General features: G+C 40.2%; 1 protein-coding gene across 5 annotated transcripts in view; it reads left to right on the top strand.

Annotated features, from left to right (window-relative positions):
• Positions 1-20,506, top strand: part of kiaa1109 (KIAA1109 ortholog) — a 260,969-nt gene that overhangs the window by 7,245 nt on the left and 233,218 nt on the right. For all 5 annotated transcript variants that reach the window (XM_062042306.1, XM_062042308.1, XM_062042307.1 and 2 more), the window contains exons 2-3: positions 4,654-4,783; positions 4,938-5,054. In XM_062042306.1, coding sequence (XP_061898290.1) covers positions 4,678-4,783; positions 4,938-5,054 — 223 coding nt within the window. In that variant the 5' untranslated portion in view covers positions 4,654-4,677. The remainder of the gene's footprint in view (positions 1-4,653; positions 4,784-4,937; positions 5,055-20,506) is intronic.

The following is a 20,506-nucleotide window of genomic DNA, read 5'->3' as shown; positions in this document are numbered from 1 at the left end:
ATGCAAGCATACAACATGATACATCTCAATTTCCAGTTTCTCTTTTCAACATGTTCGAAAAGGAGTAGGAAGAAGCAGAGCTTATTTAATCCTACCCCTTTTCTTTACATAACAGTTGCTAAAACTTTTTGTTCACCTCCTGTTCACAATTTTTTCACAATAAACTCCATAAGTAATCACAATAAAAATAAATAAATAAATAATAGTAAGAATTTAATAATAATAATTGGTGAAGTAAGTCATATTTCATATGATGAGATAAGTAAGATTACTCTAAGAATGAATGAATGGATGGATGAAATAAATTGAGAATGTTTGTCATGGTTCTTCTTCTTTGTACTTTGTAAACACTTTAAGTTTGAAGAGTTTCTTGAAGTGTATCATATTAGTACATTGTTTGATTGCTTTGCTTAATCCATTCCATAATTTAATTCCACATACTGATATACTGAAGGTCTTAAGTGTTGTACGTGCAAACAAATGTTTTAAATTACGTTTTTCTCTAAGATTATATTTCTCCTCTTTTTTTTTAGAAGAATTGTTGTATATTATTGGGTAGCAGGTTATAGTTTGCTTTGTGCATAATTTTAGCTGTTTGCAAATTCACTATGTCGTGGAATTTCAGTATTTTTGATTCAATAAATAAAGGGTTTGTATGTTCTCTATATCCAACATTATGTATTATTCTAACTGATCTTTTTTGTAACACCGTTAATGAATGAAGTGTACTTTTGTAATTATTTCCCCATATTTCTACACAGTAGCTCAGATATGGTAACACTAGTGAGCAGTAGAGAATATGAAGGGATTTTTGGTATAGAACATGTTTTGGTTTATTCATTATTGACGTGTTTCTTGCAACTTTATATTGTATATTTTTTACGTGAGATTTCCAGTTCAATTTATCATCAATCATTATACCTAGAAATTTGGTTTCATTTACTCTTTCAATTTCTATTCCGTCTATTTGTATTTGTGTTTGACTTTCTCTTCTACTGTTACCAAATAGCATTATTTTAGTTTTACTAAGATTCAACGATAGTCTGTTTTTGTCAAACCATCTTTTTAATTTGTTAATTTCTTCTGTTATTATTTGTATTATCTCCTGTGTGTTCTCTCCTGAACAAAACGCTGTTGTATCATCCGCAAATAATATTTACTTTAAATCTTTTGTAACTTTACAAATGTCATTTATATAGAGATTGAATAAAAGCTAAAAGCTAGAATAAAGCTAACTACTTAGCTGTGTGTCCTTTGTAGGTAAAAGTGATTGCCATTTCTTTTGTGTCAACAAATTATGGTCATAATGAGTTAATTCACATTATCATAGGCTTGGAAGACATGAAAAGCAACAAAACACTGGTTTATTATTAGGCTATTTATTGTTAAAGATAAGCACTTTAATATTGAACATTGAACAGTGCAACATGAACTTTGAAAAAAAATACAAAAATAAATACCCACATGGAAAAAACTTCAATGTCTGTCAAATCTGTCCTTCTTCCCTTAACTTGATGAAAACACCATCAAGTTGTAACTTATGGTTTATCTCACTTAATGCTCAGACTAAACAACTGAAACGCAATACAGGGCCAAAAATATGGACCAGGGGCCAGTAGAGGGCTGTATCCTTTCTGTTTTTGGCATTGGGCTGCAGGCATAATCAACATGAATCAAGTTTAAATACAGATGGCAATATTCCTAACAGATAACCTACATCTTATATCCCCAGAATGCTGAAATTATTAATATTATTAATGATAATAATAATAATTATTATTATTATCATTATCATTGTTCTTCTTATTATTATTGTTATTATTATCATTATTATTATTATTATTTTGTTAACCCACACAGTAATAGCAAAGTCACAATAACCTTATATCTAAAACTCTACTGTGAGAGAAATGTGATCCGCCGTAAACACAGTGCATTTTATTTTGAAAATTAACCCGGTGTTTTACTTTGTACATTACTTCCTGTCCCGCACGATCCGCTCTGCTCTGTGCGGACTTGATGTGCCGTGCTCAATTGATGCGCCGTTCTCCGACGTCCGGCAAAAACAGAAGCTGACACATTGAATAATAGAATAATACAGCGTTTTTCTGAAATATTACCCATATTAGATGCTGAATAAGTGGACGGCGACTAGACCATAACTCACAGGTTCAACTTGCTCCACTGTCACGTCTGAGTAACCCCTGGCTGTAGCCCGCAGATCGAGGAGGGGCTAAACGTTTAAAGGAAGCGGCAGGCTCAAACAACCCGGTATTACAAGAAAACGTGGAGTTTTTGTACCGCTGTTTTTTTTGTTTGTTTTTTTTACATCCCTGACAGGAATTTATTAATGTTGTTTAAAGAAAAAAAAACAAAACAAAAAAAACACACACAGGCAGAGGGCACTTTTTAAGACGAGGCAAAAAAGGGCAGGGGCTCAAGCACCCATAGGGCCCTATGTGTGCACGTGCCTGCCTGGAACCCTCAAGTTGCTGGCACGTTCGCTCTACCAACCGAGCCACACCACCACTTAAAACCTAATACAAACTGCACTGCGCACTAGTAACTACGAGTGTCGTAGGGAATATTGAACAACATAACAATGATTAAAGTGACAAAACTTGCTATCCAAACAATACCCCATTTGTTGACAAGAACCTAGTCATGGAAGCATATTCAATCTATTTATTAAGCAGAGGGAACACAAACCAGTGAAAGAGTCAATAGAGCTGCCTTCAGAGCCGACTAACTGCCGTTGCACACTGCTAAGCTAACAAAAACAGCTCAAGCTAAAATGCGTGTGATTCAGACTGAGCATAGACTCGCTGGCGTCACACGTCACTATGGCAACAAGTACCACCTTTTAAAGACACACACACTGCTCTCATAGGAAACGTATCTAATGCATTATGCCAGATGTATTTTTTTAAATAACACATTCATTATTTTCCCTAGTAACTAATTACATGTATTAAACAGTAATTCCGTTGTTAATTCAATTACTTTTTTTGGTAAAATAACAAGTAACTAGTATTAATTACTTTTTAAAAGTAATTTTCAAAACACAGCCTGTCACACAGCATCATGAAGCATTTGGCAGGTCAGTTTTCTTGGCTGAAGTCTTTGTGTGTCCTATTATAATGTTTACCTATAAAAACACTATTGTTAAAGGTCAGTTATTTTCATGTTTAAACATGTTCTCTTAAACCAGGGCACTTTATTTCACTTTTTTTAATTTTTTGTTTTTGTTAGCTGAAGAATAAGCATAGCTAAAATATTTTTAAATAATATTGGAGATTATATTTGACTTTTCTCATATTATTTTCAAGGCTTTTTCTTTTTTCTTATTTCAAAACTCCTCTTAAAGGGGAACTGTACTTTTTTTGGAATTTTGCCTATCATTATGAGAGACAAGAACACACGTCTTTCTTTTTTAGGATTTTAAAGATGATAAAACATGCTTGGAAGATGCGGTTGATGGGGATCACCGTTGTACCCTTCAAATCCCTTTAAAAAAACTTCAAAACCCTCCATCAATGTTTTATTTCCACACTTTCTGCCTGAAGTCAGCTGGGATAGGCTCCAGCTTACCCTAGTGAGGATAAGAAAGAATGGATGGATGGATGGAAGAAAAAGTGATTGCTTCATACTTTGAAGAAAATGCTGAAAAAAGGATTGCATAGTATAACAAAATATGTGTTTGTATGTGAGATTGATGATTTAGAACAGTATTGGTAAAATGGGATTTTGACTGGGCTGAGCTCCACATCACACTCCGGCTTTATGCTATATTAGCTAATAACAGAGGAGGAGAACACAATAATGGTGCTTTAAAAGGGCAACAGATGGCCACATTTCTGCAGTTTAGGGCGTGGATGTGGACGTGAACAACATCGATACATGCATTCTAATGTTCTGACAGTGGCAATGTCTGTTACACACAGTGGAGAGTTATGTACAAATGGTACGCTATTACAATACAATGAACATAAGCAGTTGTTTATGACAACAGAGCTCAATAGGTTTTGTAAAGGATGCTGCTGCAGTGTTATGAAGAGGTTGAGAAGAATCGTCAATGATGAAGAGTTTGCTCGGGGATCTCTCGTCTGTCACTGATTTAAAACAATTTTAGATGTAATCTATGATGTCAGCAGCCACCTTAATGTGTTAATTATTGCTACTAATGTCCCTGGAACAGATGCCATCAGCCAGCCTACAACAGCATAGTAGCTGGAAGTTGATCTGAGCCGCCTCAGGAAATATCCATGTTGGTACTCTAGTTCATTGTTGAAGTGTACCGTACTCCGAAGTAATTCTACTGTCCTGTTGTCTCAGTGTCCTCTACCATTAACGTAGTGCTGGTCCACCTGAAGTCCACCAATAGTAACTTGTTTTCCCTTCTGTTTAGGAGCAGATGATTCTTGTTGGTACTCAACTAAGAGTTGTATTGAAAGTCTGAGGTGTACAAAGTGAACAGAAAACTAAATTAATCTGTTATTTGTGGACTATTGGTGCAACCGTAATAAATGCACCATGCAATTTATTGTGCAATTCAGCAGCTTTATTATACACTCAATAAACTGCATTGGTGTCTTTGAATTCCGTTTATGATTGTTTAACCTGTATCCATTTGGTCATGTTCTCCCTTTTTAGACATCAAATTCAGAGCCTGTAGCCATGGATGTGCTTGGTTCCAAAAACAATGAAAGTACCTTCCCCAGTTTAGGGGATTTGGATGACTTTCTCAACAAGCACAACTCTAACTTCATCTGGCTGCTTGTGGGTAAGTGCACTGCATCTGTACAGTATCTGTTAAAATTATATGTACAGTATATGAGCTTCAAAATGACAAATAATACATGTAAATATACAGAATAAATAAACAACTGAAGTCTTTTTTTTTAAACTAACCATGTTGTGTATGTTTTTCCCTGAAGCTACTATTCTGTCCTGTGGATGGATCATCTATTTGACTTATTACAACTCCCGCAACATTGGCCTCATCCTCACTCTGATCATCAACAGACTCTACAAGGATGGCTACATTCACATTGGTGAGCTTATCAACAGCTGTGTGGTGAATAGAGAGCAGGGTCACTGCCAAGCTTTGTGTTCAAGGTATTTACCTGGTCTGTTGAATCATTTATAACAAGGCAGGTTCTCTCAGACAATAGCAAATTACAACCTGATGATAGCATTGCTTTAGTAAAAGGCATATATAATTTTAGAACCTTTATTTAACCAGATAAGAAACCCATTGAGATCAAGATCTCTTTCACAAGGGTGTCCTGGCCAAAAGGTCAACAGCACATGCACAGAGCAGTTTCAAAAAAGTAATACATTAAGACATACATTTTAGAATACATAAAAGAGAACAGTAAAACAATAAAGATTTACACCTTTTAAAAACACAGGCACTGTGCAAACGTCTCTCGCTGTCTGTCCCTCAGGACAGAACGTAAGGCTCCAAATGGAAGTAGTTCAGTGAGTTTCAGTTTCGTCTGCAATGCATTCCATGCCATAGGGGCAGCAATGCCAAAAGCTCTTTTGCCAAATTCAGTCCGTACATGGGGAACAATTAAAACATACAAATTGTTAGAGCGTAATGCATAAGAGCTGCTTTTTCTTTGTAACAAAGTACACAAGTATGGAGGCATTAAACCTAAAAGAGCCTTATAAATGATAGTCAGCCAATGTGTGTATCTTGGTGCACTCAATGAAAATAAGTCTGACTTCATATACAGTTGACAGTGGTGGGTGAGACTACGACAGCCAGTAACAAATCTTAGTGCTGAGTGAAAAACAGTGTCCAAGGACTGGAGGCATTTAGATGAAGCACTAAAATAAAGCACGTTTCCATAATCAATTACGGGCAAAATAGTTGCTGTCACCAATTTCTTTCCGACTTTAAGAGAGAAGCAGTTTTTATTTCGAAAAAGAAACCAAGCTTTACCCTAAGCTTAAAGACCAAGTTGTTAATATGGGCTTTAAATGAAAGCTCCTGATCAAGAGTAAAACCTAAGTACTTGTAATTTAAGACCTGCTCTATAGGGTTTCCATTTGATGTTACAATATTTGGAATATTTTCCAGTAGCACCCTTGAATGAGAGAAAACCATTACCTTGCTTTAATCTGTATTTAAAACCAATTTAAGATCAAATAAGCGAGCCTGGATGACATCAAAAGCAGCTTGTAAAAACTCAAAAGCCTGAGTGATGGAGGTTGAACAGCAATAAATAATGGTGTCGTCTGCATGAAAATGGTGCATTGCATTTGACAAATTATTGCAAAGATTATTTAAGTAGATAGAAAATAAAATGGGCCCCAGCACTGAGCCTTGTGGAACTCCTTTGGTAATGTCCAGTAATGAAGAGGTCATCCCAGCCACCTGTACACATTGTTTTCTGCTGGAAAGATAGTCTGTGAACCAAGCAGCTGCATTTTCAGATAATCCAATGTGATGAAGGGCTTGAATTAACAGACTGTGGTCTACTGTGTCAAATGCTTTTGACAAATCAATAAATAGGGCGACACAATATTTCTTGCTGTCTACAGCCTCGATTAAATCATTGAGTACCTTAAGAGCAGCTGTAATAGTGCTATGTTGTTTTCTAAAACCAGATTGAAAAGGAGATAAAATATTGTTTGTTTCTAAAAAATCATTTAGCTGGTTACTGATGATTTTCTCAAACAATTTTGCTAAAATGCATAATTTAGAAATTGGTCTGTAATTTTTTAAATATTGCATTTACCTATCCTTTACTAGTTTGTATTTAAATACATTTTGAACCTGTATGAAAAGGGAAGAAAACATAGGTCATCATGCTCAGGTACCGATAGCAAGGTTCCCTAGGGCAGTGTTTTTCAACCACGGCATGGTGTGCCGTGGGAGATTGTGATTTCACCTAACTGGGTTAAAAATATTTTTGCAAACCAGTAGTTATAATCCGCAAATAATGTGCCGTTGTTGAGTGTCTGTACTGTCAGCAGGGGTCACCAACGCGGTGCCCGCGGGCACCAGGTAGCCCGTAAGGACCAGATGAGTAGCCCGCCGGCCTGTTCTAAAAATAGCTCAAATAGCAGCACTTACCAGTGAGCTGCCTCTATTTTTTAAATTTTATTTATTTACTAACAAGCTGGTCTCGCTTTGCCTGACATTTTTAATTCTAAGAGAGACAAAACTTAAATAGAATTTGAAAATCCAAGAAAATATTTTAAAGACTTGGTCTTCACTTGTTTAAATTCATTAATTTTTTTACTTTGCTTCTTATAACTTTCAGAAAGACAATTTAAGAGAAAAAATACAACCTTAAAAATGATTTTAGGATTTTTAAACACATATACCTTTTTACTTTTTAAATTCCTTCCTCTTCTTTCCTGACAATTTAAATCAATGTTCAAGTATTTTTTTTTTTTATTGTAAAGAATAATAAATACATTTTAATTTAATTCTTCATTTTAGCTTCTGTTTTTTCGACGAAGAATATTTGTGATATATTTCTTCAAACTTATTATGATTAAAATTCAAAAAAATTATTCTGTCAAATCTAGAAAATCTGTAGAATCAAATTTAAATCTTATTTCAAAGTCTTTTGAATTTATTTTAAAATTTTTGTTCTGGAAATTCTAGAAGAAATAATGATTTTAACCTATTTAAAACATGTCATCAAAATTCTAAAATTAATCTTAATCAGGAAAAATGACTAATGATGTTCCATAAATTCTTTTTTTAAGTTTTTCTCTTCTTTTTTTCGGTTGAATTCTGAATTTTAAAGAGTCGAAATTGAAGATAAACTATGTTTCAAAATTTGATTGTCATTTTTTTCATGTTTTCTCCTCTTTTAAACCGTTCAATTAAGTGTAAATATCATTAATGATTAATAATAACATAGAGTTAAAGGTAAATTGAGCAAATTGGCTATTTCTGGCAAATTATTTAAGTGTGTATCAAACTGGTAGCCCTTCGCATTAATCAGTACCCAAGAAGTAGCTCTTGGTTTCAAAAAGGTTGGTGACCCCTGGTCTAGAGTAACCGTGTAATACTCTTCCATATCAGTAGGTAGCAGCAGGTAGCTAATTGCTTTGTAGATGTCGGTAACGACGATGATGGTTTGTCGTGATCACAATATGCAGATGACAGCGGGAGGCAGCGAGCAGGTAAAACGGTATCTAATGCTTAAACCAAAAATAAACAAAAGGTGAGTGCCGCTAAGAAAAGGCTGTGCAAAATGAGACTAAAACTGACCTGGCTGCAAAGTAAACAAAAACAGAATGCTGGACGACAGCAAAGACTTACGGCGTGTGGAGCAGAGATGGCATCCACAAAGTACATGCGAACATGACATCACAATCAACAATGTCCCCACAAAGAAGGATAGCATCCGCACAACTTAATCAAAGTCTTGTTTGCTAAAACAAAGCAGGTGCGGGGAATAGCGCTCAAAGGAAGACAGGAAACTGCTACTGGAAAATACCAACAAAACAGAAAAAGCCACTAAAATAGGAGTGCAAGACAAGAACTAAAACACTAGACACAGGAAAACACCAAAAAACTTAAGTCACGGCTTGGTGTGACAGGTCGTGACAGTAGACCTACTTTGAGTCAAGAGCTATAGTGATGCATGCTTGGTTATAGTTAGAATTCATATCCAACAATTGCGAAAACAACTTTTTATTGTCAATATCGGCTTAATTTTTTTAATGTTTTCTGCTGGTGGTGTGCCTCCGGATTTTTTAAATTAAAAAAATGTGCCTTGGCTCAAAAAAGGTTGAAAAACATTGCCCTAGAGATCAATACTGGGACAAAATGTGTTTATTACATTTTTGATTATTTAATTTTTTAAGTCATTTATTCATTCTTTCTTTTTTTAAATTACATCTGTAATTCCTCCCACCTCCAAAGACATGTACCTGGGGATAGGTTGATTGGCAACACTAAATTGGCCCGAGTGTGTGAATGTGAGTGTGAATGTTGTCCATCTGTGTGGATGGATGGAAGGACACGGAGAACATTGTTTTACATCGCTTTACATCAGTTTTTTCAGCGATTACATTGGAAATTAACTAGGGTTGTATTAAAGTACCAGTAGAGTGGAAAAAACAAGTTGACTTCATATGCTTAATTGTGTTTCATTGTATCCATTAAACCATATCCAATTATTTATAAATGGTTGATTTATATAGGCTAGTAAGGTAAAGTTTTGTACCTCGAAGTTGGTAGAGTGGCTGTGCCAGCAATCGGAGTGTTGCTGGTTACTGGGGTTCAATCCCCACCTTCTACCTTCCTAGTCACGTCCGTTGTGTCCTTGGGCAAGACACTTCACCCTTTGCCTCTGATGGCTGCTGGTTAGCGCCTTGCATGGCAGCTCCCGCCATCAGTGTGTGAATGTGTGTGTGAATGGGTAAATGTGGAAATACTGTCAAAGCGCTTTGAGTACCTTGAAGGTGGAAAAGCGCTATACAAGTATAGCCCATTTATCATTTATCATTTACCTGCCAAGTTTCGGCTATCTTGCTTCTGCAGCCTTCATCAGAGGTGTCACGTGATGTTAGCGTGACGTCATCTGTGACGTGTTATATGGATTGTTCTATCCCACCTGAAGTGGTGGGATGGCGGTGTCCCCTGTTGTGCGCCGGGGGTAGGGCGGGGCGCCCCCTGTCGTCTGGATGTCTACCAAACGGCCGGGGGCGGCCCTGCAGGACTGTGTCCCAGGTGTGGGATAGTTGGTAGGCTCCTTCGTCCCTGTTGACGTCACGCTAACATCACGTGACACCTCTGATGAAGGCTCCAGAAGCAAGATAGCCAAAACTTGTCATGTACAAAACTTTACCTTACTAGCCTATATAAATCAACCATTTATAAATATACATTAGTAGGCTAAATGAACCTCTTCAACACATATCCAATTATATTTATAATGGGCAAAGTATGGGAAAATACCGTCTAAACGTCACAAAATGCCACAAATTCAGTCGGCCATTTTGAATATTCCGCTTCGAATATCTTCGGCAATATCCGTAGATTATACGTCACTGTTGTAACGCTTCTGCACTCTGACCATATTATCATAAAAAGTAAAACTGGAAATACGCAAAAATTGGTGCTGTTTATCATTCATACTCATTATGTAAGACAAGCACATACCGTATATTACCAAATAGTAGCCCGGGCGATTATTTCACAAAATCGATTTTGGAGACAGGCGTTTAAAAGAAGCAGGCGGTTATTTGTACAAGGCTTTTATTTATTTTTGCACCAGCCTGCACCAGGCCATTATTTGGTTACAATGGTTACTGTCCAGTATTTTTTTTTCGTACAAAAAACTTTAAATGTAAAAGCTATTGTAAACATACAAACAAAAAAAACAAGAGATCAACATGAGGTAGGCTATCAAAAGACAAGAGATCAACAAGGCCTCAACATGGCAGTAGTGCAACAATTGTCAAATAGAATACCAATATTAAAAATAAATAAACTTTTTAAATAAAACAGCCTACCGGGAAAAATACAATTATGGTACCAAGTACTCAAGTATAAAACCCACCATCAAAACAGAACAATAATACTGTCACTTAAATAAAATAAAGGCTACAGTACTCCAAGTTTTAAATAAAGCAGCATACAGGAAAAATAAAATTATGGTACCAAGTACTCTATAAAACCATCAAAACAATAATACTGCAGCAAACGGAACCCCTGTAGCATTTTAATCTAAATCATGCAAATAACAGCCCATGGGCGGCTATTTGGACATAGGCGGTTATTAGGAAGAGGCGGTTAATTCACAAAATGGGCGGTTATTTGGTTATTTGCCCAAGGGCGTTTATTTGGTAATATACGGTATATGCTTGTCTTTTTTATGCATTCAAAATAGTAAATAAATAGCTAACAGTTGAGTCAACAGATCGAGGGGCCTCTATTGCTCCCATTAATCTCCTCTAAAAACATCTAGAAACCCATCCATCCATCCATCCATCTTCTTCCGCTTATCCGAGGTCGGGTCGCAGGGGCAGCAGCCTAAGCAGGGAAACCCAGACTTCCCTCTCCCCAGCCACTTCGTCCAGCTCCTCCCGGGGGATCCCAAGGCGTTCCCAGGTCAGCCGGGTGACATAGTCTTCCCAACGTGTCCTGAGTATTCCCCGTGGCCCCCTACCGGCCGGACGTGCCCTAAACACCTCCCAAGGGAGGCGTTGGGGTGGCATCCTGACCACATGCCCGAACCACCCCATCTGGCTCCTCTCTGTGTGGAGGAGCAGCGGCTTTACTTTGAGCTCCTCTCGGATGACAGAGCTTCTCACCCTATCTCTAAGGGAGAGCCCCGCCACCCGGCGGAGGAAACTCATTTCGGCCCCTTGTACCCGTGATCTTGTCTTTTCGGTCATAACCTAAAGGTCATGACCATAGGTGAGGATGGGAACGTAGATCGACCAGTAAATTGAGAGCTTTACCTTCCGGCTCAGCTCCTTCTTCACCACCATGGATCGATACAGCGTCTGCATTACTGAAGACGCTGTACCGATCCGCCTGTCGATCTCACCATCCACTCTTCCCTTACTCGTGAACAAGACTCTGATGTACTTGAACTCCTCCACTTGGGGCAAGATCTCCTCCCCAAACCGGAGATGACACTCCACCCTTTTCCGGGCGAGAACCATGGACTCGGACTTGGAGGTGCTGATTCCCATCCCAGTCGCTTCACACTCGGCTGCAAACCGATCCAGTGAGAGCTGACGATCCTGGCCAGATGAAGCCATCAAGACCACATCATCTGCAAAAAGCAGAGCCCTAATCCTGAAGCCACCTAACCGGATCCCTTCAACGCCATGACTGCGCCTAGAAATTCTGTCCATAAAAGTTATGAACAGAATCGGTGACAAATTGCAGCCTTGGCGGAGTCCAACCCTCACTGGAAACGGGTCCGACTTACTGCCGGCAATGCAGACCAAGCTCTGACACTGATCATACAGGGAGCAGACCGCCACAATCAGACAGTCCGATACCCCATACTCTCTGAGCACTCCCCACAGGACTTCTCCAAGTCCACAAAGCACATGTAGTCTCCCATGCACCCTCAAGGACCCTGGCGAGAGTATAGAGCTGGTCCACAGTTCCACGACCAGAATGAAAACCACATTGTTCCTCCTGAATCCGAAGTTTGACTATCCGACGTAGCCTCTTTTCCAGTACACCTGAATAGACCTTACCGGGAAGGCTGAGCAGTGTGATCCCACGATAGTTGGAACACACTCTTCGGTTCCCCTTCTTAAAGAGAGGAACCACAACCCCGGTCTGCCCATCAGAATCAGAATCAGAATAGTTTTTATTGCCATTGTTTGAGAACGGGTTCACAAACTAGGAATTTTACTTGGTGCAATCGTGCAACATAAAACACATATAACACAGAATAGAATATCATGAGCTGTAACTGAGCTATCAGATCTTGTTATCCAGAGGTACCGCCCCCCGATGTCCATGCGTTGCAGATTCTTAAGGAACTCCCACCCTAGGGGCCTTGCCACCGAGGAGCTATTTAACTACCATGGCAACCTCAGCCCAGATTCGCCCCAGGCACTGCTTCCTCAGAGGAACATGTGTTGGGGGGGATTGAGGAGTTCTTCGAAGTATTCCCTCTACAGATCCACAACATCCGCAGTTGAGGTCAGCAGAACACCATCCTCGCCATACACGGTGTTGACAGTGCATGGCTTCCCCTTCCGCCGCGGAGGATGGTGGTCCAGAATCGCTTCGAAGCCATCCGGAAGATGTTTTCCATGGCTTCCCCAAACTCCTCCCATATCCGAGTTTTTGCCTCTGCGACCGCTGAAGCTGCACACCGCTTGGCCTGTCGGCACCTGTCCCTAGAGCCAGAAGGACCAGATAGGACTCTTTCTTCAGCTTGACGGCATCCCTCTAGGACAGGGGTGGGCAATTAATTTTTACCGGGGGCCACATGAGCTACCCGAGCACTGCTGGAGGGCCACATCGACAATATTTCAATTAAATTTTGCTCAATATTATTTTTGATATATACCGTAAGATAAATAATAATAATAATAATAATAATAATAATAATAATAATAATAATAATAATAATAATAATAATAATAATAATAATAATAATAATAATTAATAATAATAATAATAGTAATACTTCAACATAGTGTGTGTAACAGCATTCCATGACTAATATAAATAAATTAACATTAATAATAAATGACAGTAAAATAAGCACACGTATGACTGAGGAGTCATAGCGTAACTTTGTGTGGTGTTTGAGTTGTCCGACTTTTTGTGTGGCCATAAACGCACCAGTGGTTTAGTGCTATGCGTGTTGGTGACAGATGACAAGTTGGTTTTGGCCTGGTTTGTACGGCAGAAAATGACTAGTTTTTCGAGATAGAATTGTTTTACTCATGTTTTTGGTGTGGTTATGTCCGAATATAAACAGTTTTGCTCAATAAAGTGATCGATATAATTCCTGTCCTCGAAGCATCTCGATAGACGTTACAATAATTGAACGGTGTTCAATTGAACGGTGTTGTAAACGGTGTTGACGAACACCATTAGGGCCGCTTGTTGTCACTGTCACTCAAAGTTGCATTGCAAAATTCCATAGAATAAATATGTTTATTTTGTTTAGAATTCAGATGGGATTTGATTTGGTGCGCGGCATATACTTGCTGCGCGCAGCAGACGCTTGAGCAGTGCGCAATTGCGCAGGCACGCACCTTAGAGGGGACGTTGCTTTGCAGTTCATGCCTTGTTGAAAACACGGCATTCCTCATCAACTTTTCTCTTTTTAGCGTCTCGGGTGTAAACCGTGCATCACTTGTCGCTGCATGTGCACCTTCACTCGCAGGTTACACACGGACACACGCCTATAAATAATACTTTTCAAAATAAAAGCAGCACAGTTGTATTGCGCGCAGGACATAGATGTTTTTTCAACTTTATTTTGTAATTGCAGCTGTTCACATTCACTCACAACCACGCACACGCATACGTCCACACGGAAGTAATACAAATAACGATTTTCAAAACAAAAGCAGCACCGTTGTATTGCACACTCGACATAGATACTTTTTTAAATTTATTTTGTAATTTATAATTGGCCTCACGCGGGCCGGACAGGGACGCACAAAGGGCCGGATGCGGCCCGCGGGCCGCAGAATGCCCAGGTCTGCTCTAGGATTACCGCCACAACAGGCACCAACCACCTTGCGGCCACAGCTTCAATCGGCTGCCTCGGCAATAGAAGTACGAAACATGGTCCACTCGGACTCAATGTACAGCGCCTCCCTCGTGACATGTTCAAAGTTCTTCCGGAGTGGGAATTGAAACTGTCTCTGACAGGAGACTCTGCTAGACATTCCCAGCAGACCCTCACAATGCGTTTGGATCTGCCAGGTCTGTCCGACATCCACCCCCAACATCGCAGCCAACTCACCACCAGGTGGTGATCGGTAGAAAGCTCCGCCCCTCTCTTCACCCGAGTGTCCAAAACATGAGACCGCAAATCTGATGACACAACTACAAAGTCGATCATGGAACTGCGGCCTAGGGTGTCCTGGTGACAAGTGCACATATAGACACCCTCATGTTTCAATCAATCAATCAATCAATGTTTATTTATATAGCCCTAAATCACAAGTGTCTCAAAGGGCTGTACAAGCCACAACGACATCCTCGGTACAGAGCCCACATACGGGCAAGGAAAACTCACCCCAGTGGGACAACAATGTGAATGACTATGAGAAACCTTGGAGAGGACCGCATATGTGGGTAACCCCCCCCCCCCCTCTAGGGGAGACCGAAAGCAATGGATGTCGAGTGGGTCTGACATAATATTGTGAAAGTCCAACACATCAGCGAAAGTCCAGTCCATAGTGGGGCCAGCAGGAACCATCCCGAGCGGAGACGGGTCAGCAGCGTAGAGATGTCCCCATCCGATGGACAGGCTAGCAGTCCACCCCGGGTTGGGAGCAGAGTAGAAAAGAAAAGAAACGGCAGATCAACTGGTCTAAAAAGGGAGTCTATTTAAAGGCTAGAGTATACAAATGAGTTTTAAGATGAGACTTAAATGCTTCTACTGAGGTAGCATCTCTTAACTTTTACCGGGAGGGCATTCCATAGTATTGGAGCCCTGTGCCGCCCTCGATATGTAGAAATATCTTGGCTTTACCCTAACACCTTTTCTTGATCAAACACTCTGAAAAACGTCTTCTTGTCCACAGGTTTATTGACCGTAAAAAGGGTAAAACTGAAAACATACAAGCAGAAGGATGCTTACATTACAGCCATGTATACACAGCCAATTACACACACACAAGCCCACTACAATAAAACATGCATTATGCTGTGTATTGAACTTAAATGGATAAATAATGCCACAAAATATGTAATTTAAGTGCTCTACAGCAAACTAGCTTACTATGCTAACATTCACTTCACTGTATGAATTCCGAAAATTAGCATGACTGACTTTTGGCCATAAAACGTCCCAAATTACATCACAACCAACAAATAATACAAGTCAATCAAATATTAGCATACTACTCAACAATACATACCGATGATACTTTGTTTGGCATGAGATTCGAGCAGATGAAAACGTTTGCGATCGTCACCGAACTAGCTTAAAGGCCTACTGAAACCCACTACTACCGACCACGCAGTCTGATAGTTTATTTATCAATGATGAAATCTTAACATTGCAACACATGCCAATACGGCCGGGTTAACTTATAAAGTGACATTTAAAATTTCCCGGGAAATATCCGGCTGAAACGTCGCGGTATGATGACGTATGCGCGTGACGAAGTCAGAGTAACGGAAGTTATGGTACCCCGTAGAATCCTATACAAAAAGCTCTGTTTTCATTTCATAATTCCACAGTATTCTGGACATCTTTTGCAATTTGTTTAATGAACAATGAAGGCTGCAAAGAAGACAGTTGTAGGTGGGATCGGTGTATTAGCAGCGGACTACAGCAACACAACCAGGAGGACTTTTTTGGAGAGCAGCCGCGCTAGCCGCGCTAGCCGCCGACCTCACCTTGACTTCCTACGTCTCCGGGCCGCCAAACGCATCGGGTGAAGTCCTTCGTCCTTCTGCCGATCGCTGGAACGCAGGTGAGCACGGGTGTTGATGAGCAGATGAGGGCTGGCTGGCGTAGGTGGAAAGCTAATGTTTTTAGCATAGCTCTGTGCGGTCCGGTTGCTAAGTTAGCTTCAATGGCGTCGTTAGCACAGCATTGTTAACCTTCGCCAGCCTGGAAAGCATTAACCGTGTATTTACATGTCCACGGTTTAATAGTATTGTTGATTTTCTATCTATCCTTCCAGTCAGGGGTTTATTTTTTTTGTTTCTATATGCAGTTAAAGCACGATGCTATCACGTTAGCTCGTAGCTAAAGCATTTCGCCAATGTATTGTCGTGGAGATAAAAGGCACTGAAAGGCCTACTGAAATGAATTTTTTTTATTTAAACGGGGATAGCAGATCTATTCTATGTGTCATACTTGATAATTCCGCGATATTGCCATATTTTTGCTGAAAGGATTTAGTATAGAACAACGACGATAAAGATCGCAACTTTTGGTATCTGATAAAAAAAGGCTTGCCCCTACCGGAAGTAGCGTGACGTAGTCAATTGAACATATACGCAAAGTTCCCTATTGTTTACAATGATGGCCGCATGAAGTGAGAGAGATTCGGCCTGAGAAAGCGACAATTTCCCCATTAATTTGAGCGAGGATGAAAGATTTGTGGATGAGTAAAGTGCAAGTGAAGGACTAGTGGGGAGTTGAAGCTATTCAGATAGGGAAGATGCTGTGAGAGCCGGGGGTGACCTGATATTCAGCTGGGAATGACTACAACAGTAAATAAACACAAGACATATATATACTCTATTAGCCACAACACAACCAGGCTTATATTTAATGTGCTAGGAGCTAGCAGAGGAGCTAGGAGCTAGCATAACAAACACCTACGTGTTTGTTATGCTAGCTCCTAGCTCCTCTGCTAGCTCCTAGCTCCATAGAACGCGCCGATACAATTCAAACACCTGATCAACACACACAATCACTCAGCCCAAAAGACCGTTCACCTAACCCAAGGTTCATAAAGCTTATATATTTTTAAAAAGTTACGTACGTGACGCGCACATACGGTCAAGCTATCAAATGTTTAGCAGCCTAGGCTGCATACTCACGGTACCTGATATTCAGCTGGGAATGACTACAACAGTAAATAAACACAAGACATATATATACTCTATTAGCCACAACACAACCAGGCTTATATTTAATATGCCACAAATTAATCCTGCATAAAAACACCTACGTGTTTGTTATGCTAGCTCCTAGCTCCTCTGCTAGCTCCTAGCTCCATAGAACACGCCAATACAATTCAAACACCTGATCAACACACACAATCACTCAGCCCAAAAGACCGTTCACCTAACCCAAGGTTCATAAAGCTTATATATTTTTAAAAAGTTACGTACGTGACGCGCACATATGGTCAAGCTATCAAATGTTTAGCAGGCAAGGCTGCATACTCACGGTACCTGATATTCAGCTGGGAATGACTACAACAGTATATAAACACAAGACATATATATACTCTATTAGCCACAACACAACCAGGCTTATATTTAATATGCCACAAATTAATCCTGCATAAAAACACCTACGTGTTTGTTATGCTAGCTCCTAGCTCATCTGCTAGCTCCTAGCTCCATAGAACACGCCAATACAATTCAAACACCTGATCAACACACACAATCACTCAGCCCAAAAGACAGTTCACCTAACCCAATGTTCATAAAGCTTATATATTTTTAAAAAGTTACGTACGTGACGCGCACATACGGTCAAGCTATCAAATGTTTAGCAGCCAAGGCTGCATACTCACGGTACCTGGTATTCAGCTGGAAATGACTAAAACAGTAAATAAACACAAGACATATATTTACTCTATTAGCCACAACACAACCAGGCTTATATTTAATATGACACAAATTAATCCTGCATAAAAACACCTACGTCTTTGTTATGCTAACTCCTAGCTCCTATGCTAGCTCCTAGCTCCATAGAACACGCCAATACAATTCAAACACCTGATCAACACACACAATCACTCAGCCCAAAAGACCGTTCACCTAACCCAAGGTTCATAAAGCTTATATATTTTAAAAAAGTTACGTACATACGCAAAAAAAAAGTTGCGCACATACGGTCAAGCGATCAAATGTTTAGAAGCCAAAGCTGCATACTCACGGTAGCACGTCTGCGTCTTTGTCATCCAAATCAAAGTAATCCTGGTAAGAGTCTGTGTTGTCCCAATTCTCTACAGGCGTCTGTGTATCGAAGTCAAAAGTCCTCCTGGTTAGAGTCTCTGTTATCCGAGTTCTTCCATCTTGACTGCATCTTTCGGGAATGTAAACAAAGACGCGCCGGCTGTGTACTGTTGTTGCTGACTTCGTTCGAAAAATACGTCCGTTTCGCACCGACAACTTTCTTCTTTGCTTGCTCAGCTTCTTTCTCCATAATGCAATGAACATAATTGCAACAGATTCACGAACACAGATGTCCAGAATACTGTGGAATTATGAAATGAAAACAGAGCTTTTTTGTATTGTATTCAATGGGGAAGGCATACCTCTGTTCCCCGGGCTACGTCACGCGCATACGTCATCCTCAGAGGCGTTTCGAACCGGAAGTTTAGCGGCAAATTTAAAATGTCACTTTATAAGTTAACCCGGCCGTATTGGCATGTGTTATAATGTTAAGATTTCATCATTGATATATAAACTATCAGACTGCGTGGTCGGTAGTAGTGGGTTTCAGTAGGCCTTGAATGTCCATTTCGCGTTCTCGACTCTCATTTTCAAGAGGATATAGTATCCGAGGTGGTTTAAAATACAAATCCGTGATCCACAATAGAAAAAGGAGAGTGTGGAATCCAATGAGCCAGCTTGTACCTAAGTTACGGTCAGAGCGAAAAAAGATATGTCCATCACTGCCTCTCAAGTCCTTCACTGTAACGTTCCTCATCTACGAATCTTTCATCCTCGCTCAAATTAATGGGGTAATCATCACTTTCTCGGTCCGAATCTCTCTCGCTCCATTGTAAACAATGGGGAATTGTGAGGAATACTAGCTCCTGTGACGTCACGCTACTTCCGGTGCAGGCAAGGCTTTTTTTTATCAGCGAGCAAAAGTTGCGAACTTTATCGTCGATTTTCTCTACTAAATCCTTTCAGCAAAAATATGGCAATATCGCGAAATGATCAAGTATGACACATAGAATGGATCTGCTATTCCCGTTTAAATAAAAAAAAAATCATTTCAGTAGGCCTTTAAAGTGTACTTGAAAGGAACTCCTTGTTGTGCCCTGCTATCATGGACATTACTGTAAACTAAGCAATGCCGCCTCCTGCTGTCTAAAGGAGGAAGTGCACCCCACTGTTAAATTCCAAAGTGAACTTAAACACGGGTTTTACATATATTATTAATAAATTCAACAAACAAGACAGAACACTCCCCGCCTGGCGGATTAAACCGCCACTACCAAACTGTCCCAAAGGATACTATGGCTTCTCTGGTGCCATAAGCAGGATTGTCTCTGTGACCGGCCGCAGGAACACTTTGGTCCCATCCTTTCTGGAAACTTTTATCTCCACTTTGCGAACTCTGCCATCTTTGCTTGGGAAGACTTGTGTAATTAGTCCTAAAGGCCAATGGTTTCTCTTCAGTTGGTCATCTTTGAGGAGCACTACACTTCCAGGCAGGAGGTTAGGGTGGGGTGAATGCCACTTCCTCCGTGGCTGAAGTGTGGATAGGTATTGCTTCTTCCATTTGTCCCAAAAGGTTTGAGCCAAATGCTGGATCTGACGCCACTGTTGCTTGTGGAGATCTTTAACCCAGTCGCCTATGGGAGCAGTTGAAGGACTGACCTTTTGTGTGAGGAGTGTTGCTGGTGAGAGTATTTGCGGGTCATCTGGGTCGGTGGACACTGGTACAACAGGTCTGGCATTGATGATGGCAGTCACCTCTGCCATAATTGTGGAGAGACCCTCGTGGGTCAGCTTTGAGGTCCCAAGCTGCAGGAACATGGCGTCAAGGATCCTTCTTGCCACACCAATCATCCTCTCCCATGGCCCACCCATGTGAGATGCGTGAGGCACGTTGAACATCCATCTGCAATCTTGATCGGACAAAAACTTTTCTACAGATGTGTTATCAATGTTGGATGGAATCTTGAGCTCTTTGCATGCACTTATGACGTTGGTGCCTCTATCGGACCGAATTAATTTCACTGGGCCCCTGATAGCAAGGAAACGCCTTAAGGCATCGATGAAACATGACGTGTCTAATGATTCAATGACCTCTATGTGCACGGCTCTGACACTCATACAGGTGAATAGTACGGCCCACTTTTTGTCTTGTGCAAGGCCACCTCGTGTACGACGTGCAGACACTGTCCAAGGTCCAAAGACGTC

The sequence above is a fragment of the Entelurus aequoreus genome, linkage group LG03 (genome assembly GCF_033978785.1).
Source record: "Entelurus aequoreus isolate RoL-2023_Sb linkage group LG03, RoL_Eaeq_v1.1, whole genome shotgun sequence".
NCBI classification, from domain to species: Eukaryota; Metazoa; Chordata; class Actinopteri; order Syngnathiformes; family Syngnathidae; genus Entelurus; species Entelurus aequoreus.
The sequence above is the reverse complement of the archived record's forward strand: the minus strand, read 5'-3'. Positions and strand labels throughout refer to the sequence as shown.